The sequence below is a fragment of the Odontesthes bonariensis genome, chromosome 8 (assembly GCF_027942865.1).
Source record: "Odontesthes bonariensis isolate fOdoBon6 chromosome 8, fOdoBon6.hap1, whole genome shotgun sequence".
Classification (NCBI taxonomy): Eukaryota; Metazoa; Chordata; class Actinopteri; order Atheriniformes; family Atherinopsidae; genus Odontesthes; species Odontesthes bonariensis.
The window spans coordinates 31,319,500-31,343,142 of NC_134513.1; the positions used below are offsets into that span (position 1 = coordinate 31,319,500).

At 39.3% G+C, this 23,643-nt stretch overlaps 1 protein-coding gene across 3 annotated transcripts; it reads left to right on the forward strand.

Moving 5' to 3' along the window:
* The first annotated feature begins 593 nt into the window (after positions 1-593).
* Positions 594-22,681, forward strand: LOC142385564 (basic helix-loop-helix ARNT-like protein 1). 3 transcript variants are annotated; one of them, XM_075472198.1, is made up of 17 exons: positions 594-823; positions 8,257-8,368; positions 8,512-8,550; positions 8,629-8,670; positions 8,854-9,011; positions 9,099-9,181; positions 9,271-9,363; positions 11,156-11,273; positions 11,399-11,548; positions 16,449-16,686; positions 17,114-17,220; positions 17,365-17,515; positions 17,733-17,788; positions 17,869-17,980; positions 18,066-18,144; positions 18,237-18,339; positions 21,277-22,681. In XM_075472198.1, exons 1-17 carry the CDS (start codon positions 781-783, stop codon positions 21,429-21,431), a joined length of 1,839 nt encoding a protein of 612 aa, XP_075328313.1. In that variant the 5' UTR covers positions 594-780; the 3' UTR covers positions 21,432-22,681. The 3 variants fall into 3 exon arrangements, with proteins under 3 accessions (XP_075328313.1, XP_075328314.1, XP_075328315.1); XM_075472199.1 differs by having other exon boundaries at positions 17,872-17,980; XM_075472200.1 differs by lacking the exon at positions 594-823 and adding an exon at positions 6,125-6,145.
* The last annotated feature ends 962 nt before the right edge of the window (positions 22,682-23,643 follow it).

Here is a 23,643-nt window from a genome sequence, read left to right on the forward strand (position 1 = left end):
GTTGCTACGCTAGTTGGAAGAAAAACGAGAGAGCTCGCAGCAAAGTCTGATCGGTGACGCGCCCCGGCGCTCTTATTCAGGTCACCAAAACGTGTATGAAACCACGGTAAAAATCTTTTTGCCGGCTCCGTCAAGGCTGGTCCGACTTTGAATTAAAAATTAATTTATTAGTCCTGGCATGCGCACACAGCATCCACTTCTATGAGACAGTGCACATCTGTCTGTGCAGGGAAATTCAAATCACTGCAACATTTTGTTCATTTCATATAATAATGATAATATCAGCCTACCTTCTAAAAAAGTACTGTGTTGTGTAGTTATTTATTGTTGTTATATATTACCAACAGTTTTTAATGAAAATGTGTTCATTATTTGTGACAGAATCTGTCAGAAATGAATGACCTGCAGTTGTTCTTTTACACTTTGTGTAATCAACGCTGGCATGAATGAGCCACAAAGCCGATAAAGGAGGAGACGAGGTGAACTCTTCCCTCATTTCCTTGTTTCCTAAAGGACATGGGTGTTCTGTTCACATTCGTCCCTCACGTTTCTGCCCCCACCCCTCACCCTACCCCCTCCGCCTGCTTTAAAAAAAAACAACAAAAAAAACATAGCTGCATCAGGAGGAGGGTGAGAGAAAAAAATGAAGTCAATTATACAACTCCCCGGCTTTACGAAGCTCCCTCCTTTCCTCCTCCTCTATGCTTTACTACTACAGCTGGTGGCTGCGCTGCGGCGGTCCGTAGCCTTCACCGGGTACACCGGCTCCAGTTTGTAGGCATGTCGGCCGGGGGCTCTGACGGGACGGCGGACAAACCGGCAGGTAAGGGGGTTTGGATGGCCTTATGCGGTGGACAGAGGTGTTGTGTTGAATGAAATTCAGCTACTTTTTATATCAATCACCAGAATTTGTGTACTTCTTTCTCATACAACAAGATTACCCAGTGTTACATTTTCAGACGTTACTTATTATTCTTTCAAATAGAGCCTTTAGTACCTCTGCGGAACTACGCTAGATTCACGTTGGAGTAAGTTAGGTTTGACTAGAAATACTTGTTTTTTATCCAACGTTTTGTTGACAACACACGCGACCGCTGACTCGTGACGAAAGGAACTCCAAAGTAGCTTTTCGGATACACCAACGCTCCCACACGCTTGTCTATTTAACTCCGGTTACTGAAAATGCCGGTTGCCGGTGAATTGTCTTGCCGCGCGCTCAGCCGACTGCAGCGGTCTGTCCATTCATCATTCCGTACTACGTGCTCGTCTCCGGGGGAATGCGCGTGGAGGATGGCGGTGGAGCTGGGTGGGGTGGGGGATCCTTGTTGCGATTTTTTTCGGTGGGGAATACTCAACAAACTCGACTCGAGTTTGAAAGACGTCACCGTCTCTACAAGGACTCATTTTCCCCGTTATTATTATTATTGTTATTATTATTATTATTATTAGTTGTAGTGGTAGTAGTTCTAGTAGCCTAGTAGTATTGCGATAATTGCCTACTTAGTTCCTTTGTTAGCCATCTTTCCCCAACCCGCTTAAGTATTTTAGAATATTTGATTAACTGACCACCGAACTTGCCCTCGAGGAGCTCAGTAAATCACGTGGCTCCATGAGTTTTGTCCAGGTATTCTTCCTCGTTCGGCTTCTTCTGAATCTGGGTCAGTAGATCAGTAGGCTACAGCAGCGCTGCCTTAGCCGAGCAGCAGAGGGAGGTAGTCGGTCCTTGCCCGCCTCTGAGCACCATCGGCCAGACCCAGAAGACCAACGGAACATACTTATATCTGGGTATGAAGGAAGTCAAATGTAGGAGGAAAACACCACACTAGCCGTAGGACTCCTACGATCACTGGCTCTTACTTTCTTAAGAGAAGAAAATATCTGGAAAAGCCAACGGTCCCTTGTAGAACTGCTCCTGCAACATGACCCTCTGTTCCATTGCACATCCATTGGTTTTTGAAAGCTCTAAAAATGAAACATTTGAAGCACAATTGTTTGTATAATCTTCCATTGCAAGTCTTAAACACACTTAGTTTTGTTATTTTTTAAAACCAACAGATTTATGTAAAGGTGGAAAAATTGGTTCAGTGTCTGTCAGCACAGTTTCAGAGCCAAATATGTTGGTCAGTTTCTGCTTTGGAAATAAATGAAGAGTTTAAATGGAGCTCGCTCACCTCTAATATTATGCTGAATATTAACAGAAAAAGTGGATTAGTCCTGATACATTTTTAATTCTAAAAATGACAGAGATAAGTCAGCTCTGCTCAGTAAAGTTATTTGTCCATATCAACAGTCCTGTCCTCAAATAACATGTAATTTACAACTGATTACCCACTGTGAAAGCTTTCACATAAAAGCTACAAAGTATCGTAAAGTCTTTGATACACTGTCGCTGGAGTTTTGGTTCTTGCACTGTTGCTCATTGAACCAGAAACAACCTAGAACATACTGTACTGTTCTGCAACTGTAGGATTTCATGCTTGACTTCTCTGTATCCATCCAAAAGTCCAGCACTCGTGGTTACGTTCCTCGAGGCTCTGGAATAATGTGACTGTGTCCCACAGCTGCATCAGACTGTCAAATTTCCGAGCACACCGACCTCATGCTGTGGTGAACAGAAGAATTAAACAAGAAACTAAATTTTCAACTTCTGCAGCGGGATTTCCTCTGAACCTTGGCTCTGAAATGGTTTCAATTGCTGTACATGTGAGAAGATGAGACATACTTTCTGCTTCTTTACACTTCTGGTCAGATGCTAAACTGCATTTCGTTGTCTCAGTACTTGTACTCTGTGCATTCACAATAAAGTTGAAAAAACAATGATATACGGATTTGTCCAAACGATGAGCCACTTTCTGCAAGTTTTGGAACACCAAAGGGTCAACTGCTGTGTCTGTTTGTGCAGCCAACATAATCATTCGGTCAGTCCCAGTAACTACAACACTACAAACAATAAATAGTCATTGCCGACTGTATTACTCTGAGCTAAGTCAGCAGTTTACCTTAGTTCACCAGCAATCTCCTGAAGGAGAGCCATTATCTCTCACAAGAAAGTAGGGCAGAGCCTTTCTGTTTCCTGTGGATTTATTGAGAGCTGATTGGTTGACACTGTTTCTCGTAGATGACCAATCCTGCTTTAGACCCAGGTTAGTAACACCCACCTTATTACCATAAAAAAAGGGTGAAGAAAAGTAATAATGTGGGAAAATGGGAAATAATATGGGTAGATTAGGAAAAGGGGATCAAATAAATGAATGAATACACATGGAAATAAATGAATAAATAAATGTGGGAATAAGAAAAAATATAGAAAGTAAAAAGTAAATTCATAGTTAAATGGAAAAACACATGTATTTAATTATTTATTTCCTCATATTTATTTATTTTTGATTGTCGATACAGGCGTTGGAAGAAATGGTGTTCGAACAGCTACAAAAAGTGAGATGTTCAGCATGTCTGAGAGACATAAATATAGCTCCTTCATCCGTTTATTAACAGGCTGTTGAGCTCATCTTCCCATAATATCTGTCAAGGTCAGCGTTTTCTTTTCAACTTTATACGTTTGCTGCCAACAGTTTATGTACACAGTGTTTTTAAAGCTGTGTGTATAATATCATTAATAAAAATGATAAAACAAAAGTAATTGTGATACTGGAATGAGGCAGAAAATCTAAAAAAGTTGGTTAACAAAAATTTTGTCTCGATTTAGCATTTTAAAGTGGGGAATATAAGATATGTTAGAAATGATAGTTTGATCATCAAACAAAATAAACCTTCAATTCAATTCAGTTAAATTCAATAATACTTTAATTATTCATAACGGGGAAATTACTATTTTGTATTTTTGTGGTAGAGTATTAGATATATACAGTAGTTTAATTTTTATAGCCAGGAATGGCCCATACTGCATCGAGTGTATGCCGTATAAATCCGCCAAGCTACTGTAGATTAATTGTACATTAAACTGCTCACTATATAAAGTGCAAGACATAATATATAATATCTGTAATGAAAATATTTAATGTCTCATTCAAAGAAAGTATTATAGAAACCATGCTTTAGATTAACTTTTAGTTGACTCCCGCCTTACTTTTCAAGGCCTTCTGTTTTGTGTGTGTGTGTGTGTGTGTGTTTTTACTGAACAGTGTTGTGTTTAATGGTATTAGCTTGGATGGCCAGTGTGTGCTCAGTGGAGATTGTTGGGTTTTATCTCTACTTAAAAAAGTCCCGGTGATGACTATTTGTAAGATAAAAGTGAAATGAACGAAAAATGGAAAACGTGCCCTGCCAACTTCTGTGTAGTCTGAGCAGTTGTGAATCCATTTATTGCTTTTTTTTATATTGGCCTTTTGTTTTGGAACCTTTATATTGTTTTGAAGTGGGATATAGCGCCGATATTACGAGTGTTATAGTGACTGTTCCTCACTGTGTATCATCAAAATCCAAATCAGGTTATTTATTGTTCACCGTCAAATGCCTTGATGTTATTCAAGTGGGATTAAATGGGCACATGCTGGCCTGCAGCCTTGCCCTCTCCTCAGTGCTCCTGTCACAACAGGTGCTTTTTGGCTCAGGCGTGACTCAGGTTGTTGACTGTCTGATCGTGTGCTTGGCTTCGCTCAAAGTAGGAAGCTTTGCTTCCTAGATGTCACACCAGTAAGCTGGCAGGGGTCGCATAGGTGCCCAAGGAAACATTTCCTGAAGGACAAACAGGAAAAACTGTGTGACAAGAAAAGTCACCGTGTTGTGCAGCATCAGCGGTGGAGAGTTTGTGGTGGGCAGAAGGGAGAACCAGCAAGCCCTCACTCCCATACTCCTTGTGTACGAATTGTGCTCTATAAATAAAATTGCCTTGCCTTACTCCAAATCTGTGTCGTGATGACCCACTAAACTCCAATGTAGTGATTAGAGGAAATTATGTCAAAATCATTCAGATTCACCCCACTTCTGATTGAATTGGATTTCGTGAATTGGGCTTGTTTTTGCCTGAGAATGGGATCCCTGTAACCTTTCAGACTCATTCACTTCTAAGTTTTATTCACACAGCTTAACACTGTGTAAAAGTGGAGGATAGACACCGAAAATAATTTTAAAGCTCAAAGCCTCCTGTAATTTCTTAGTAGCATAGCCAATACTACAAAATTTGCTACAAAAAATATCTAGTCGTCTTTAAATTGATCCCACTTACCTGTCTCCCTTTAGTGAGAGAAAAAAATGGAGCATGTGGGTCATTTCTGGTTAACAGTCACGTTGAAAAGCTTTCTCCACTTTTATCTGCAGGTTTTTCCCCAAATGGATGTCACAATTTAAAGTATGCAGTCCTGACAAGGAAGTAGGTCAGTGTTACAGCATTATATAAGCATTAGGTAAGCCCATACCCCATTTAGTCTCACATGCCTTTTCAACTTCTTAACTGTCAGCACTGATAGAGGTTTGGCGCCTTTCAATGGCAACTTTCAGCCATTGCATTGAGAATTTGCCTGGAAACAGGTGACTACAGAACAAGACTGAGCTGAGGCATTAACAGTTTGATTCTGTCTGTGTGTGTGTATGTGTGTGTGTGTGTGTGGGGGGGGGGGGGGGGCGGCTCTTAATTTTATATGTTTTCCACAGTTCCATAGCTGAATATTCCAAACTGAGGTATAATGCAAGATATGTTTAAAAAGTTTTCCTCAAGATGTCCCCCTCCTGCTGCCAAAACAGCTTGGACCTGAGGCACAGACTCTACAAGGCCTCTGAATGTGTTCTGTGGTATTAAGCACAGATGTTAACAGTAGATCCTTTCAAGGAGAAATAATATGCCTTTTTTTATTTGATTTCCTGAGGTTTTGATGAAATGTCTTGCGCTTGCTTTGGTCTAAATACAACAGAATTACAGTACAAAAGCTTTGTTTCGCGTTATGAATTTCCATCTATTATCAGTGTAGCCAGTGTTAGGGTATGTTAGGTCATCTCACGCATTTGACTCCACTCCACGCCCCTCCTTCACGGGTTGTGCCTCTTTTGAAATCAGTAATAACCACTAACCCTGGAGCATGTTTTTACCGTAGGACAGAGCATACTGTCCTTAGAGCCTTAGAGCTTACACTAACACACACAGCAAACTAATGAAAGAATACTTGAGTGGCAGATTTATTCGTAAGTATTGGTGAGTAAAATTGCTTCTTGTGTAGTTCGGCCACAAAAAGTTGGCACTGATCTCTCTTTTGGGCACAGTTTTGTTGCAAGTTGTGTAAAATAGGTGCAGAGAATAATGGATGATCCCTAGATTTATGATGTTTGCTACGCCATAAATGGCATATGGACGTTGCTACTGGTTCCCAGTACAATGTTCTGAGTGGGATGTTAGTGAGATATTATTGACATGCATAAAAAGTTGTTGTGTGGTCTCAGTGTGATGTTGTAAATGAAGGGGATTTTCCTCTTTTGGCATCGTGGATCCCGTTTTCTTCTTTTACCTGTGTAGGGGGAAAAAATGTACTTTTGGCTTTCAGTTCCCAGCTGATTACAATGAATTGAATTCCAATTGGCTTGAATTGGACTTTATTATATAAGTGCCTTGAGATGACATTTGTTGTATTTGGCGCTATATAAATAAGAATTAATTGAAAAAAAAAATTAATTGAATTATTTGGCCAAAGGTTACTCTTTAACTTTCTAATTTTGAATGTCCCACAAATAATGTTCCCGTAACAAAAAGGGAACCCTATACAACAATGAATGGAGGACGTCCCAGGATCCTTTTCCGTTTACTGGGATGAGACGTAGATCCCCTCATGGATCAGAAATATTATTCCAGCACATCCCACAGGTGCTCACTGTGCTGTGAGAATTCAAGGGTCAATTGAACACTTTGATCAACAGTTCCTTCGGGGGGAATTAGACTTAAAGAGGCCATTGTGATTAGGGAACAATGTTGCCAAAAGCCTGCAAAAATGTTACCAGGTTGCTGGTTTCCAACATATCATTGCTTAAAGCACTACATCGCCTGTCCTGTTGGAATTTCTCCTTTAGGTTAACAACGCTCTTGACTGTCGAAACGATATAAAAGGATATGTTACTCATTAAATCAGGAAATTTACTTCCATTGTTCTATTGTCCAGGTGAACATAGAGGTCTCTGACCCAATTGTGTGGTCATAATAATGTGGCCTTTGTCAAAGTTACTCCGTACACTTTTTCTTGCTTCCAGCAAAGGCCTGGCTGCACACTTTCTGCTTGATAAATCCCACCCCTTGATAATTGGGATAGAATCATTATATTCACTCTTCCTCTCAGTGGTGTGAATTTTGTGGCAGATCAGTGTTAATCATGGCAGTTATGATTATTTATAGCAATGGCCCAAATGTTTTAAAAAGCAATAGTACAAAAGAATAAAGACAATCCATGCAATTCTAAACACATTAGCTCTAACCTGTTAGCTTGCTGTAAACTTCTGCTATCTGATCCTCTCACTTGGTGTACCGCAGTGTGCTAAAGAATGGATAATACAAAATTGTATGCCCTTTGATACAAATAGGCACAAGATTGAAAAAGACAATAAACCCTACCTATTTCCTGTAAATATTGACAATACTTTTGCACTTGTTCTAAATAGGAACTACAGTTTCACCATCCTTACCCCTTGGTAATTCAAAATGACCCCACTGGCAGAGCAAGGCCCAATCTCTTGGTCCTACCCTTGCATTTGCAGCGATATGGTGACCCTTGTCTTTTGGGGATCAAGGAATAGTGGTCATTTAGCCCTTCAACTCGGGCACTGGGGGTTATCTGGATTGATCTATGGCCACTACTCATTGGTCTTCAAAAGAAAAGGGGCACGTATGCCTGCAAAACAGGGCATATGGAAGGAGTGGGGATTAAGCCTAAAAGCCAATCCCAATTCCTCCCCTTGGATTTATAACTTGGCTTTATACCACCCAAATAGCCACCAGCTCTTCATTTGAAGCGTTACATGACTACATGTACCAAAGCACCGTAAGGATTGTCTGTGAAGGGCTGTATAAATAAAGTACATTTACATTTACATTTACACTACTCCTAGATCCCTAAAAGGAAAGGGACACCTTGCCTTGGCAGAATGATGGAGTTGGGAAAACCCTAACCCTAAACCTAACTTTTAATTTATTTCCTCATTCACTCATTCATTTTGTCATTCTTATTTTAAACATATTGCAAGTCTGCACTATTATTGAGCTCTACTAGGTTGTATTAATTTATAGTCTCCCGCATCCGTGTGATGGTTGTTTTCATGTATTAGATCGTGCTGCAGAGGAGGACAGACTGAGCCAAGCAGGATGCTTGATGTCAGCAGTAGAGCTTCCAAGGAAACGAAAGGGAGATGTGGAGGGGAGGTCAGACACCCATGTACAGTAAGAGTGTTTTGTTGTTTGTGAAGATTAAAAAAACTTGGTGTCAGCTTACTCAGATATTTTTCATATATGTGATACTGTAAAAGGCACACATTGTCCTTATGTCGTCTTAAACGATGCACACTGTCAATTTGATCTTACAGGCAAAGCCTCGACCTCCAAATGGACGACGACCTCAGCAGGTACACTGACCCCTGAGCTTCATATTATCATAAGTGAAGATACAGGCATTAGATTAAAATGTGTTATTTTATTCACAGATCCGAAGGGGAGGATCAGCAAGTCAAGATGAAATGTTTCAGGTGAAATTCTATATAATTATGACATCCATTAACTTGAAAAAGCTGTGTTGGAGCTTCAATTTCTAATTTTTTTGCCATATAATTATCCCCCAAAATAAAAAGAAGGTAGAAACTGGTAGAGAATAGGAAGTCTTTTTTCAAGTTACGTGGTATAGACTTCTTTAAAGATGTCTGTACCCACAGGGAGCCTCACCGCCAGATTGAAAAGCGTCGGAGGGACAAAATGAACAATCTCATTGATGAGCTGTCTGCCATGATCCCTGCCTGTCAGCCCATGGCTCGAAAACTTGACAAACTCACCGTGCTACGGAAAGCTGTACAACACCTGAAAGCCCTCAAAGGTAACTCTTTACCCACCACCTGTTAATTAAGAACACCAGTAATGTGGATTTTGCTCAATCTGAAAGCTTATTCTCCTGTGTTTTCAGTTGGAACAAGCAGCGCCTTTACAGACACCACCTGCAAGCCTTCCATCCTGCCTCATGATGACCTTAGGCACCTTCTGCTCCGGGTAGTTGCTCATGTACAACCCTGACTAGTCTGGTTTGATTATATACACGTGTATCTCTGTGTTAATTTGCCTATTTATATATCTCGCAGGCTGCGGATGGTTTTCTGTTAGTTGTAAGTTGTGACCGGGCGAAAATCCTATTCATCTCAGAGTCTGTCTCCAAGATCCTCAACTTCAGCCCGGTGTGTTTTATTTCTGTCACACGTTTAGCTTTTTTGCCCTCTCATTACTTATACTGGGAGAAAGAGCAAAGCTTCAGTGCATTTTGTTAATTCAATCTGGTCAAGCTGCAAAACATTTAACATAAGTGTGAGTTGTGTATTTTGAATGTCTAAAGTTTGGCAGAAAAGGCATACACTGAAGCCCCGAAACAAATAAAACTGAATAAAAGTTGTAATATGGTGCGTGATGGAAATATCTGACAAAATAATTAAAAGAAAATAAAAATGTATGTGTCTTAATCTTTACTTAGTAAATATTTGAAGGAGCTATCAATTAGCCTAACTGTTTAGGTCTACTTTGTCACCTGGCGATACGTGACAGTCACTTTTAAAGCGAGGCACGATGTTTTCCTAACCTTTACCACCTCGTTTTAAATACCTAACCTTAACCAAATAGTTTGTAATGTGTAAAACACAGATGAAACAGCGAGTGAAAGCAAAAAAAACCCATTTATAAGTAAAGTTATTTGAAAGCAACAATGACTCAAAGCAAAATAAACATTTCAAAGGGAAGTTACTTGTAGGTGTCAAAGATTAAGATGGGACCCAATCTTGACTCTCTCTTGGCAGTTGGGTGTGTTGTGCCATACCTCACTCCTTTTGACTTCCCAATGGGATTTTTTTTTAGCCTGATAAAAGTTATGCAACATTCAAAATGTAACTGTTTTATGAAATGCTACGACACTGTGTTTAGTTATAAGTAAAGATAACTCACAGAAACTCATGCACGTGGACACGAATAAATAGAAATTTACACAACTGTTTCACGGTTTGCCGTGAGACTGCTGAAAAGGCTACACAGAGGGAAAGAGAAAAACTCTAAAAGCATCAAATGTGTTCTTTTCTTCAGGTTAAAATGCAAATATTCAGACAAAATAGTGTGTCATGGATTTGGCTTGTCATGTAGCATGGTGCATTCGTAGATACAGTAAGGCTACTCAGAATGCTTTCCTCGTTCTTAGGACTTGCCAACCTAAATTTTAGCTATGTCGAGTTCACTAACTTACACATTCTAGCCGAAAGACTTTTGTAACAGCTTAAGCTGTGTTAAGCTAAGTTAAGCTTAGTTTTCCAACTGATACATAAAATATCTAGTTCACAAAGTGGAACATTTAGCAGAGGAAATGCTAGATGGTTTCCATAAGCACTGGTGCAGTAAAAATTGGAGAAAAGAAAATGGAATGATGTTTTATCAGCTATACATGCACACTACATCAAATAAATGAAAAAGTAACTTAAGAAAATTTGATTAAATGGAAAAGAATACTTTATTTATCCCAAAGGGAAATTATATAATGTTTAATCTTCAAGTCATCAACAACTCTGATATGATAACTTTTATTAAAATACATTTTCAATTTTTGGACCTCCTTATAAACATCTCTACATCTACTCTTTATGGAGGCATTAAAATGCAAAACACAAGAAAATTTGTGACAATATAATGAAACAAAATAAAAAGTGACAGAATAGTTCAAAAGAAAACTTCTACGGTTGAACCCCCTCCCCCCACAGATTTTCAGAAAAAAACAACAAAGCAGAAAACAGAAAGTTTAACAACAAAAAATAACATCATTATTGGATATTTTTTTCTACATAAACACATTTTCTGTTTCATTAGTGTTCTGTAAAATACTGTGTTTTCTGAATTTACATCTCAGTCTTCACATAAAATGTTGTGAACATACAATCGTGTGAAAACAATTTTTAAATATGGAAAAGAGCTTACATAGATGTATGCTTTTATTTACAGTTGGATTTGACTGGGCAGAGTTTGTTTGATTTCATCCACCACAAAGACATCAACAAGGTGAAGGAACAGCTGTCATCTTCAGAGATGCTTCCTCGCCAACGCCTCATTGATGCAACAAGTAAGACTGCTGACAAAAATAACAATCAAGGATAACTGATTGCCACGGGAGCAAGATTAATTGAAACAAAATGAAACTGGGGAAAATTGGTGTGAGTCACAGTTTACATTTGTTTTTGTGTGCAGCTGGAGTTCCGATCCAGTCGGAGCCCCCCGTCAGGACATCCCACCTGACAACTGGAGCTCGGCGATCTTTCTTCTGTCGCATGAAGCACAGTCGGGTTGCTGGGAAGCATGAAGACAAGCACTTGTTGCCTTGTACCTCTAAAAAGAAAGGTCGGTACAGACTAGAGTTGCTTCCCCCCTCTCTGATGACATATCTGGTTATAGTGGCAGTGCGGAACACCTGTGTTGTACATGTGACAAGTTGGCTGAAAGCAACACTGCTTGTGGGTGGGAGTGTGATTGTCGGGCATGACCAAAACAGCTGATGTTTATCAGCTAATACAAGTGGTGTGTTTTCTCTGAAAAGAGACAAGTTCATATGACCACCAGTTGCTCTGGTGCGGCTCAGCTGTTCCTTGCAAATCAAATCAAATCAAATTTATTTGTATAGCAACAATTCAAAGTGCTTTACATAAAATAAAAGCATTGCAGCAGGGAGTGGAAGAAGCATTAAAAATACATAAAAGAATATTATATTAATATTATATATAGATTGCAGTGTCAGGGTAACTGAATAAAAACTTGCAATGAAGAGTAGAACGCTTTCAAAAAGTCCCAGAGCATGCAAGAAGTATGCAGTCTTTTGATTTTAAGGCTTTTTGTATCAGATCATAATAAAGAAACCCATTTAGTCTGTGCCAAATCGTATAATTAGGTAAATACAACCTCACAATAACAGAGACACATAACATATTACACCATGTCATAACTTAGTTAACAAAAACTAAGCTAACTAAGTCCACCCTCACTGTTTTCAAATGAATGAAGATGGTAAGTAGCAGCCAAGTGCTGCTCATCAAAGGTAATTGATTAACTGATCATCATCAGTGTGAGCACCTCTATATAATCAGAAGTTTTGTCAGTTTGCTGGTCTGCATCGTTCAGGTGTATGTTCACAATACAAAGGAGGAAAGACATCAGCAATGATCTTAGATAAGCAATTGTTCCTGCCCAACTTCCCAGGTGTGGATATCCCATTAAGTTCACCCCAAGGTCAGACTGTACAATACTCAGAAGAACTGAAAAAAAAAACCCAAAGAGCTACATCTCAGATTCTACAGGCCTCAGTTAGCAAGTTAAATGTTAAGGTTCATGACTGAACAAGTATGGCTCGTTTTGAAGGGTTGCAGGAGAAAGCCTCTTTAGATTAGGTTAGATTAGATTAGATTAGATTAGATTAGATTAGCTTTATTGTCCAAAGAAAATTTATCTTGAGTACAAACACTGGCTGCTGCCCAATCTAAAATCCATAAACATCACATAACATTCACAATTTTATACACATCGTCCCACTGAATATTGCACACTGTCTGAGTATTAAGATTATAAAATCAATTAAAACAATAAATACAGAGACATAATAAATACAGTCAAAATCCTCTTCTCTCTAAAAAGAACATGGCAGCACAGCTTAGGTTTAGAAAGTTACATCTGAACAAACCACAAGACTTCTGCAACAATGTCCTTTAGACAAATGAGACCAAAGTGGAGATGTTTGGTCATAATGCACAGCTGGTTAGGTTTTGGAGAAAACCAAATACAGCATATCAGCACCAACACCTCATAGCAACTGTCAAGCATGGTGGGAGAGACTGATAACTTACAGAAAATGATTACCTCAAGTTATTGCTAATACAGATGGTTCTAAAAAGCCAAGGTCATGGGATTTATTTAGTTTTTTCACACACTGCTTCTGTATTTGACTTAGTTTTTCTTTAAAAAAATAGTAACATGGTGTAATATGTCGTGTTTTTGTTGATCTGTAGTCGTATTTACCTAATTTTAAGACCTAGTAAGGACCAGATGATTTCTTTCTTTTTTATTATGTCCTAATACAATAAGGTTTATAATTGAAAGATAATATCCTTTCTTTTTCACATGACTATGCATGTGATACTTTTCTGTGACTCTCAGGAAATAAAGCTAAACATTCCCATCATTTTTTATCTAATGGCCAACTTGAGACATCAATGAATGTGGAGTAAAACATACTCTGCTTGTGCTGGAGGCTATGTGGGATAAAACTGGTGCTGACATATTTCATAAATATATATATATATATATATTTTTTTTTTTCTTTTCTTTTTTTTATATAAAATACAGAAAGTTGTCTTTTCTCTGAAATATGACCTCAGAGACAGTTTAGATAAACATAACACATGGAGAAACACAATGACCCTCTCAAATCCGCAGCTCCCGACATGTTGTTACCTCGCCCTATTGAGAGCACTTAATTTAACTGATTCTGTGCCGCTTTGAATACTTAGTCTTAAGTCTTAGGCCTAAACAGATGAAGAAGATGATAGAAGATGTGTACCAAAAGATTGATAAGATAATACAATCACTTTTCTCTGCAATGTGGTCAGTACTTTGGAGACTGGAGTAAAACATATAAATGCAGTGGCCATTTTATTCTTTTTTTTATGCTGCAAAAGTAGGTGAGACTCAGCAGGTATAAATGATAGTATGTTTGTGCAGCCTCTGCAGGCTGGTGCATATTCAAACCAAATGAATGAACTTTTTTCCATGTAGGTCAGCTTTAATGAGGGACTTCTTATTGGGAAGGATTCAGTCTTTGGCTTTTTTTCCTCAAATAAGATGCCACAATTTAAAACACATTTTCCTGCACAAGAAGTAGATCAGCATGGGTTCTCTCCGGGTACTCCGGCTTCCTCCCACCGTCCAAAAACATGCATGTTAGGTTAATTGGTGTCTCTAAAATTGTCCTTAGGAGTGAGTGTGAGCGTCACTGTGTGGCCCTGTGATAGACTGGCGGCCTGTCCAGGGTGTACCCTGCCTCTCGCCTGATGACCGCTGGGATAGGCTCTAGCCCCCCTGCGACCCGACCGACGGAATCAGCGGGTATAGAAAATGGATGGATGGAGGAAGTAGATCAGTGTAATCATTGTGTAACCACACAAAAAAGGAAGATGGTCCAAACTGAACTTCTGTAAAAGCTGATTAAGACAGCAGAAATTGGAGGCTTGGTGCCACTCTGTGGCAAATCTGAGAAACTGCACCACAAAATCTGGAACCCTCCTTACTTTTTAGTTGTACTACAAGTCAACAGTTTTACTGACTTTACTATTTCATATCATATTGGTTATTATCATGTCTTACTAATCACATAAAAACAGTCTATTGAAAGTTTTCACAAAAGGAAACTTTTATTGAACCACAAAATATTTCTTTTGTTTCTGTACACATGCAGGAACTTGTTTTCACATTAAAAATACCTACAGTATACTACTGATTATTTAAAAGGGACACATTTTAAAAACTGATTTTTACAGCTAGTAATTTAAATGTTTACAGTTTCTTTATTCCCTCCTTTGTTTTTTTTCAGTATTTATAAATTGAAAATGTAATATTTTATATTCGGACAGAAGTAGAATTTTTTGAAATGCACAAAATCTCATTACATTTTTTACATACATATTTTTTTTTTTAGAAAGAATAGTAATGCATTTTTTACATATCTTAGTATTAAGAGCTCTTCAGATTTGATGCTGTATTTAGAATAAATATAGTGACAAAGTTTTTAAGTTTTTAAAATTGAGGAGAAGCTTTAAGGGAGTCTGCAGCTGATAGACAGTGCCAGGGCTGCGTCATGAGTGACAGTAGACCTGCTACTATTTATACATTCTATCACAGTTACACAAGTCTATACGGGTTAGAAAGTTACTGGTTCCTAGTACCTATATTTAAGATTAAGACTTTATTGTCATGTAGATACACGAAATACACAAAGTTACTCCTCCGCATTTAACCCATCCAGGTTGGCACCTGTTGAACACACACATGCACAGGGTCACACACTCATGGAGACAGATGCCATATACACTGGAGCGGTGGGCAGCCATTCACAGCACCCGGGGAGCATGGGGGTACTGTGTCCTGCTCAAGGGCACCTTGGCCGTGGCAAGGAGGTGGACTGCCAGCCCTCCAGCTGTCAGTTCACTAATCTTTGAGCAGTGAGAGTGGGAATCAAACTGCCAACCTTTGGGTTATTGGACAACCCAATTTCACCACTGAGCCACAGCCGCCCCCCAGTAGTCTGTCTTTACATATTTTAAGAGCCAGATTGAGATTGTGTAAATGGCAGATTTGGTCCCTGGGTTGCTAATTAAATAGGCTTGCAATAAATTGTACAATGTAAGCTCACTTTGGAATTTGAAAATGTATCTTCCAATGTCGCCGTTTAGCTTGGTTGACAATTATTGCTATCAGCCTAAAAGTTCCATAGTTCAGTTTGACAGACATTAAATAGAATCATAAAATAACATTATTCAAACAAATGATGCCCTCCTGATTCCTCGTATAGAGACGTGGTGTGTCTGACTCCACTGGGTAGGCTTCCATTAAATGGGGGCTCTAATAGAAAATACTTGATCTCCCTTAGTAGTAAACTGTAATAGTTAGCAAGGCACAATATTCAGATCTGAAAGAGTGGGAGGGAACATGCCAGGTCAATAAGTCTGAGATTTATTTAGGGGTGAGACCATTTTTATCTGCAGGAGCCCTGACTGATACCTGAGCATAGTGATTTACAGTAGTCCTGGGGAGAGTAGACTAAAGTGTGCAAACTTTTTAGATAGCAGCAGCTGAAAGAAATGACCCGATGTGAGATTTTGCAAAGTTGCTGGGCGCTGTGGGTTTTCCTGGCATGTACAGCTGAGTGTCATCCATCTAAAAATGGTAATGTACATTAGAGTCTTGAATAAGCTGGCATAGAGATAGCATGATGCTTACCACTGGAGGGATGGCACAACTGAGCTAAGGATTTAAGGAGGTAAAGTTATGAAAAGAGGTGGAAAATATTCTGTTGGTGAGGAATGGGTGTAATAAATGAAGAAATGAGTCCTTAATTGCAGTCTAGGACTCTTAACAATGAAGATGATGCTGTGGTCGACAACAGTTAGGCATCATTATTATTCTTAAGAACTACAATTTGCATTAATAGATATTTTGTTCCAAATTGTTAAAAAGCTTGTTTTTTATCTGTCCACAGACACATACAGATACTGTACCCTCCACTGCACTGGATACATGCGGAGTTGGCCGAGCAGCCAGCTGGACCCAGAAGGTGACCCCGCTGACAAGGAAACCTCCAGCCTGAACTGCCTGGTGACGGTGTGCCGCCTCCTCACTCATGTTTCCCACCAGCCCTCCAAAGACATCAACATCAAAGCCACTGAGTTCATTACCCGCTGTGCAATCGACGGAAAGTTCACTTTTGTAGATCAACAGTGAGTGTCCTATGTCTAACTACATTCACCTACACCTTTAATCTTTTATGGATTTGCTCTGAATACACGGTTTCGCTGAGAAAGGAATGGCAGAGGCGTGTTGTGGTGAGGAGGCCTCTGAGCGTAACAGCATGAGTTTTGTCAATTCAACTGTCAGTGGAGATAATCCTTTCTGTCTTTGCCGTTGTTTCTCAGAAGAAGCAGTGCATCTTGATGGACTCCTCTAATTTTTTGGGAAGTAATTGCACATTACATGTTTTGTATTTCGAAATCAGTTTATTAATTTCTCACGTGTGTCTTTGAAATGGTACAAGAGAGGCTCTTCCGCAATTTTCACTTGGCGCTGTTTATCTTGGTCCAATCCTGAGAAGCGACGAGAGAAGAAGCCACAACTGCTAAACTCTGTCTTTACCCTCTCTTTTCCTAGAGCCACAATAGTCATTGGTTATTTGCCGCAGGAGGTACTTGGCACGTCGTGCTACGAATACTTCCATCAAGACGACCTGCAGCACCTCGCAGGGAATCACAGGCAAGGTGATGAAACAACAACCAACACTGCTGGCAAACTTAATCCCATGTTATAATGATAAATGTGAAACGCTTAGTTGAAATAATTGATTCTTTCTAAATAATTCTTTCCACCGTGTTTGGTATGACACTCATGTCCTCTCTCTGCAGTTCTTCGAAGCAAAGAAAAGATTGAGACACAGCGCTACAGGTTCAAAACAAAATATGGCTCCTATGTTTCGCTCCAAAGTCAGTGGTTTAGTTTCACAAATCCATGGACCAAAGAAGTTGAGTTTATCGTGTCTTTAAACAGGGTTGTCTCGTAAGTATGGATTCAGTTTATAAGTATGGATACAGTAGCATTACTGGAAGAGGGAGTGCTTTGACTCCTCATGTTTAACAAATGATTAAACAATTCTAGTTATTACACTCTACTAGAGTCCAAAACTTTATTTTCCTGCTGATTTCATATGCAAGTCAGTACTGTATATATACAGTGACTTAAATAAAGAAGCACAAATACTCCTTTGTACCAACAGGGGGCCTGGTCACACAAAAGATAATGAAGAAGCAGGCAGCTCAAAAGCACTTCAGGGTAAGAAATGCAAGCCACACTGTACACTCACGTATATTTATGTCATGTATGTGATTTCTGTTTAATTTCTGCTTTATCAGAAGAAACGAAGCAAATACCAGAAATTCTTGGCCTCTCCGTTGGTGTGGGCACAATGATCTACGCTGGCAACATAGGGACCCAAATTGCAAATGAGCTCATTGACTCCTACAGGTATATTCCATAGTATCATGTAGAAATTAGAGGATGAAGAGGGGTTTTTCTAAACAAAATGAAACACCCTCTTTTTTACTAACAGGGCGAACTCATCCCCATCAAGCGGAGCTTCAAGTCCATTTGGCTCTATCCAAGAGAAATTTCCACAGACCAGCAGGAGTGTGAGTGACCCACTGGAAGCAGTGACAGTTACCATATAGTTCCATCTGTGACATGGACTAACTGTTATTTTATGTATAATGGCTTGTTGCAGGCATCCAGTGGTGAGGAGGGAGCAGGCAGCTCTTCACAGTCCCTGTCCCAGTCTGACTCAAAGACAGCAGCAGGTGCTAGCGGTGAAACGTCAGAAAGTACAGGTAGCGTCAGCTGGATAATCTTAAATTTATCTGTTCATCTCTGAGTAAGGGAGAATAATTGGGGGACTGTACGACATTCACAAAGACTTAATTTAATATTAGTGTTAGTAAAGAACTCTAATTGCTACAATACTGATCCCTCCCATGTTTGACAGCTGTGGGCCCCTAAACATCGGGCACTCTAAATGAAAACAAACTTAAGGGAAAATGCAAGTGGCCAAATCTATTACCCTGGGTGATTTAATAATAATAATACATTTAATCTTTTAAAAAAGCGCCTTTCTCAACACTTAAGGACACTTTACAACACATTAAAAACACAATAAATAAAATAACACATTTAGGATGCGTTACTTACTTTAGATTAATTTTCCCCTTTATCTAAATGAAGGCTCTGTACTCAGGACTATGGTATTGAAGTTCCAGAATGTAATATTTGTGTGATCAATTGACAGAAATGTACTAAAACAGTCATGACTATATTTTAATTCGTGTTTCTTCCCATGAAAATTTTTTTTTTTGTGTGTTTTAATCACTTCAGAAACTTCTGTCCAAAAGCTGCTGAGGGTTCTTCCCCTTGCTCTTTGTCATAATTATGCTGTAGTCCAGAAATGGCAATCCATAGACTGGTTTTAGAGCAGGCCTATCATTCTTTGCACTGTCCAGTTTATCCTACATGTTTGAGACAGGACAGATAGGTGGGGGATATTCTGTTTCCTGCAGTTTGCAATCAATGCCACCAGATGTCCCTACATCCTAAACATTACCTTTAATGTACTATACTGCTCTTCGTAAGGTGACCAGCCAAATATTACTTTTTAAAAGGCTCTTTAAGAGCCTAACAATAAGAGCCAGGCAATAAGAGCTTGTGAAATAGAGTTTAATATAATCTATCCACTGCAATAGAATTACTTACCAAATTTGAGAAATAGAATTTAGGTCATGGTTGAAAAAGTGCAGTTGATCCTTTGGAGAAGCTAAAAATAAAAGGTGGCTCAGTTCTTGTATCATTTGTGTTCTTAATTAACTCAAAACTACTTTTTCGTACAATGAGAAGTCAAGTGTATTGGAAAGGCCAACCTCCGGATGCATACATTTTAAAACAGTAAAACCTAAGTATTTTACCGTCACCGTTCCAAAAACAAATTCATCTGTGGCATTTCCGAATGTTTTCTATCAGTTTTACTGATCTCCTTGTACCCTTTCTCAGACATACATTATGGTCTGCTCAGACAAACTCTGCAGTCAGTGGCAACTGAACACTACCGTTCTGAAGTAAAATGACAGAAAACGTTAGAATTCACAGGTGCAACTTGGGTTACGTGAACTTCATGTCTGTTAACAAGTGTGTGTTGCTTATAGAAAAGCAACAAAGTACTCCTGGTGGAAGCCATGGTATTTATTCAACTTTGTGTGTGTAAGACATGGTGGAAAAAAAAAAAAGTGGTGTAATTTAAAGTTTTCTCCTTCTACTTATGTGGTACTGAATGCAGTCATATAAAACAGTTGTTGATGGTCCATTGAACGTTCAGTTTTAACTCTTTTGTCAATTGGGTTTGGTAGTTAATTGTTTTCAAAATTTGTTGGGCCACTGAAAATTGACATTGCCTCCAATGAGGACAAATCTTTTAATATTGTAATGTCACGGGTTACATATCACCAATGGGAATTTTAATATGCCTGTAATTATGCATGACAAATGGCACAAGTCGTGGGAGTGGGCCCTAACACTGCTGGTAAACACATAATGACCTAACACAACAAGCTTAAAGGGATAATCCGGAGTAAAATGCACTTTAGATCAATTTACAGGATGTTGGGAGTTCATACGTTGAGTTGACATCAAAATCATGTCATTCAGATGTGTTTTGAGAATTTCGATTTGACCGTTTTTAGCCAAAAGTCGTTAGCCTGGAAGTGAATGGGGCAAATCATGTCACCGCTACAAAACGCTATTTTTATACCTCTTCTACAGCTCCAAACAACATAACACTTACGTGGTAGTGAGTAGAGGGTCCCTAAAGCCAAACCGAAGTGTCCCGAGGTTTGATATTGGTTTGAAAAAAAAGACACCTTATTTCCTTATTGTGAATATCTGTCGAATATCCAATATCAAACCAACTTCACCACGGTCTGTAGCGGCAGCTGCAGCAGACACATTTCCGGAAAGGTACTGGCTTGATTAAATTCATTCTGGATTCTCTATCCGACCACATGAAGACCTCGGGACACTTCGGTTTGGCTTTAGGGACCCTCTACTCACTACCACGTAAGTGTTATGTTGTTTGGAGCTGTAGAAGAGGTATAAAAATAGCGTTTTGTAGCGGTGACATGATTTGCCCCATTCACCTCCAGGCTAACGACTTTTGGCTAAAAACGGTCAAATCGAAATTCTCAAAACACATCCGAATGACATGATTTTGACGTCAACTCAACGTATGTACTCCCAACATTCCGTAAATTGATCTAAAGTGCATTTTACTCCGGATTATCCCTTTAAAGTAGCTACAGTGGTTGGGTCCTTCCATATTAAAATAAATGTCCTGCTAATGTTAAAATTTCAACAGACACATCTTCAAAAAGTAGCAGTAAGAAGCAGTGATGCAGTATTTCTTCAAACATAGATTTTAATCAACTTCAACCGAATTTTTAGACCTAATTTAATCTACTTTTATTGTCTGTTCTTGAAAGATAAATAAGTTGATAATTTACAGTTAAAATAAATGCTTTTATACTTCTGTGGTGGAAAAAGACAATAGATATTTGACACCTGGAGTCTCTACTCTCACAGACCTGGCATTACCATATGGGATGCAGTAGGAATCTTCTCTGTACATTAGCATCTAAAGCCCAACTGAACAAGGCAAGAGCTAGGGACCATAAGTTAAAAAAAAAAAAAAAAAGTTTCAAAGTTCTGCTCTGTTTGGTTTCACCTAGGTGAGACGTCCCAATTGGACTTGGTGAACATGGTGGTTCCAGGGCTGAGCAGCTTCAGCAGTGACGAGTCCGACATGGCAGTCATCATGAGCTTGCTGGAGACGGACGTAAACATGGGTCAATCAGACTTTGAGGATTTACACTGGCCTTTTTAGAGGGAGCTAAGACTTGAGGCCCCTCTCACTCGCTATTGTGCCGTTTCTTGCCATTTGCAGAGAACGTCACCATTCTGTTCATTTTGAAGTGAAGACTTATCTGACCTTGCACAATTAAACCCGCTGGACTTGTACCGAAGGCCACAACATGTCACACTTGAGTAAAGCTGGATAGAAAATTTTGTTTCTTATAGATATTGTGACTGTGATAACCCTGTTGGTCCCATGGTTCTTTATTGAAGGAAGGTGAGGTTAGAGTGCTCCTTGAGCCTGCTTTGAGTCAGTGTCTTCCTCAGTGACACCTTAGCATATCAAAGGGGCCTAAACCAAGACTTTCCACGACAGAACAATGTATTTGCTCTGCTGCCCTCAGCAACCAAGGCATGAAGAAGAATCAGACTCCTGCCATGCACAGTGCTGGTACAGAAACTCTTCAAACCGTTGACATTTGTGTATCATTCAGTACACGGTGATGACTGTCATATATTTCATTACGTCAGACTGTTTTTTTACTGTTTTTTGAAGATCATTTGACAAATTTCAAGAAAAAAAAAGAAAAAGAAAAAAAGGAAGGACGTCTATCCTCTTCATTGAGAATTGAAGATAAATTTGCTTAAACAGAGTGGCCTCTGGCCTTGTGCCATCACCACTGGTCCAGTTACATTCCATTTTGATCATTTTAGATGGTACAACCACACAAAACGACAAATTTTACATCAGTTAATTTATATTACAGTAGAAGAGAAGAACCAGACAATGGCATGGTGCTTCAGTATACAGTACTAGAGTTATCTTGTAGTTAATCTTTGAAAAGGCAAGCATCAAGGCACATGGTAGATTTAATGATTTCATGAGTTTCACAAGACCAAATAGCGGTATTTTGTAATATTCATGAAGGGGAGAACTATAACCTGCTTCTGTCCAACCCGGTCACCAGAGAAAAATGCTGTCGTTTAACATTTGTAGAGACTATGGATCTGTATAATCTCTTTATTTCTCACATTACCATTATTTGTTTCTAAAAAACACATCATGTACAAATGTGTGCCTTTTCTCGCAAGGGTGTAAGTCTCTGGGCCACATTTTCAGTGGCCATTGCAATTTCACAATTTTTTTTCCGGTGGACCATGCTTTTGCAAAAAAAGCCCCCAGTCAAACTGCAGCTTCAAAGCATCTCTAGGTGATGAGGGAAGCGCAATGTCGGCAAAAAGTAGGATTTCATTTGGAATCACTTCTGTACGGTGGCCGACACGTGCAAACGCGCTGCAAACGGCGAAACAAATCCAACAAAAAATGCTGCAAGAGAAAAATGCGGCAATCACAAAAACGACCGGAGCACACGCGCTGCAAACATCAATTCACATGCAAAACATAAACGCTGCAAACATCAAAACACATGCAAGACAGAAACGCACTGCAAACATCAAAACACATGCAAGACAGAAACGCACTGCAAACATCATAACACATGCAAGACAGAAACGCTGCAAACGTCAAAACACATGCAAGACAGAAACGCACTGCAAACATCAACACACATGCAAGAAAAAAAAGCGCTGCAAACTTCATAACACATGCAAGACAGAAATGAAAGAGAGGAAAGTCAAAAGGTACGTTGTCATTTATGTATTTTTTAAACACTTGGCCGTAATCTTTTACCTTATAATAGCGACATAACTCCGCTGCTCTTCTATAATAAAGTAAAAGATTACGGCCAAGTGTTTAAAAAAGACATAAATGACAACTACCTTTTGACTTTCTTCTATTTCGTTCATATGGTCGATCTCCCATAGTCGATCCCCTATCCCACAGGTCGAGACCGCCTACTGGCCTGGCGAACTTCCGTTGTGTTTTGAAGTTTGCAGCGTTTTTTTCTTGCATGTGTTTTGATGTATGCAGCGTTTCTGTCTTGCATGTGTTTTGATGTTTGCAGCGTTTTTTTCTTGCATGTGTTTTGATGTTTGCAGCGTTTCTCTCTTGCATGTGTTTTGATGTTTGCAGCGTTTCTGTCCTGCATGTGTTTTGGGGTTTACAGCGCGTGTGCTCCGGTCGTTTTTGTTATTGCCGCATTTTTCTGTTGCAGCATTTTATTGTTGGATTTGTTTCGCCTTTTGCAGCGCGTTTGCACGTGTCGGCCACCGTACTTACACTCCGGGTCATGTAGAATGTCAGCACCCGACCATATAAGCAAAGCAAATAATTAGTAGACTAA

Excerpts from the sequence above, each read along its gene's own strand:
- LOC142385564 (XM_075472198.1), top strand. The coding sequence starts at position 781 with ATGTCGGCCGGGGGCTCTGACGGGACGGCGGACAAACCGGCAG. Across the intron at positions 11,549-16,448 it reads TTGTACCTCTAAAAAGAAAG|ACACATACAGATACTGTACC; the intron begins GTCGGTACAGAC and ends ATCTGTCCACAG. Across the intron at positions 17,981-18,065 it reads GAGCTCATTGACTCCTACAG|GGCGAACTCATCCCCATCAA; the intron begins GTATATTCCATA and ends TTTTACTAACAG.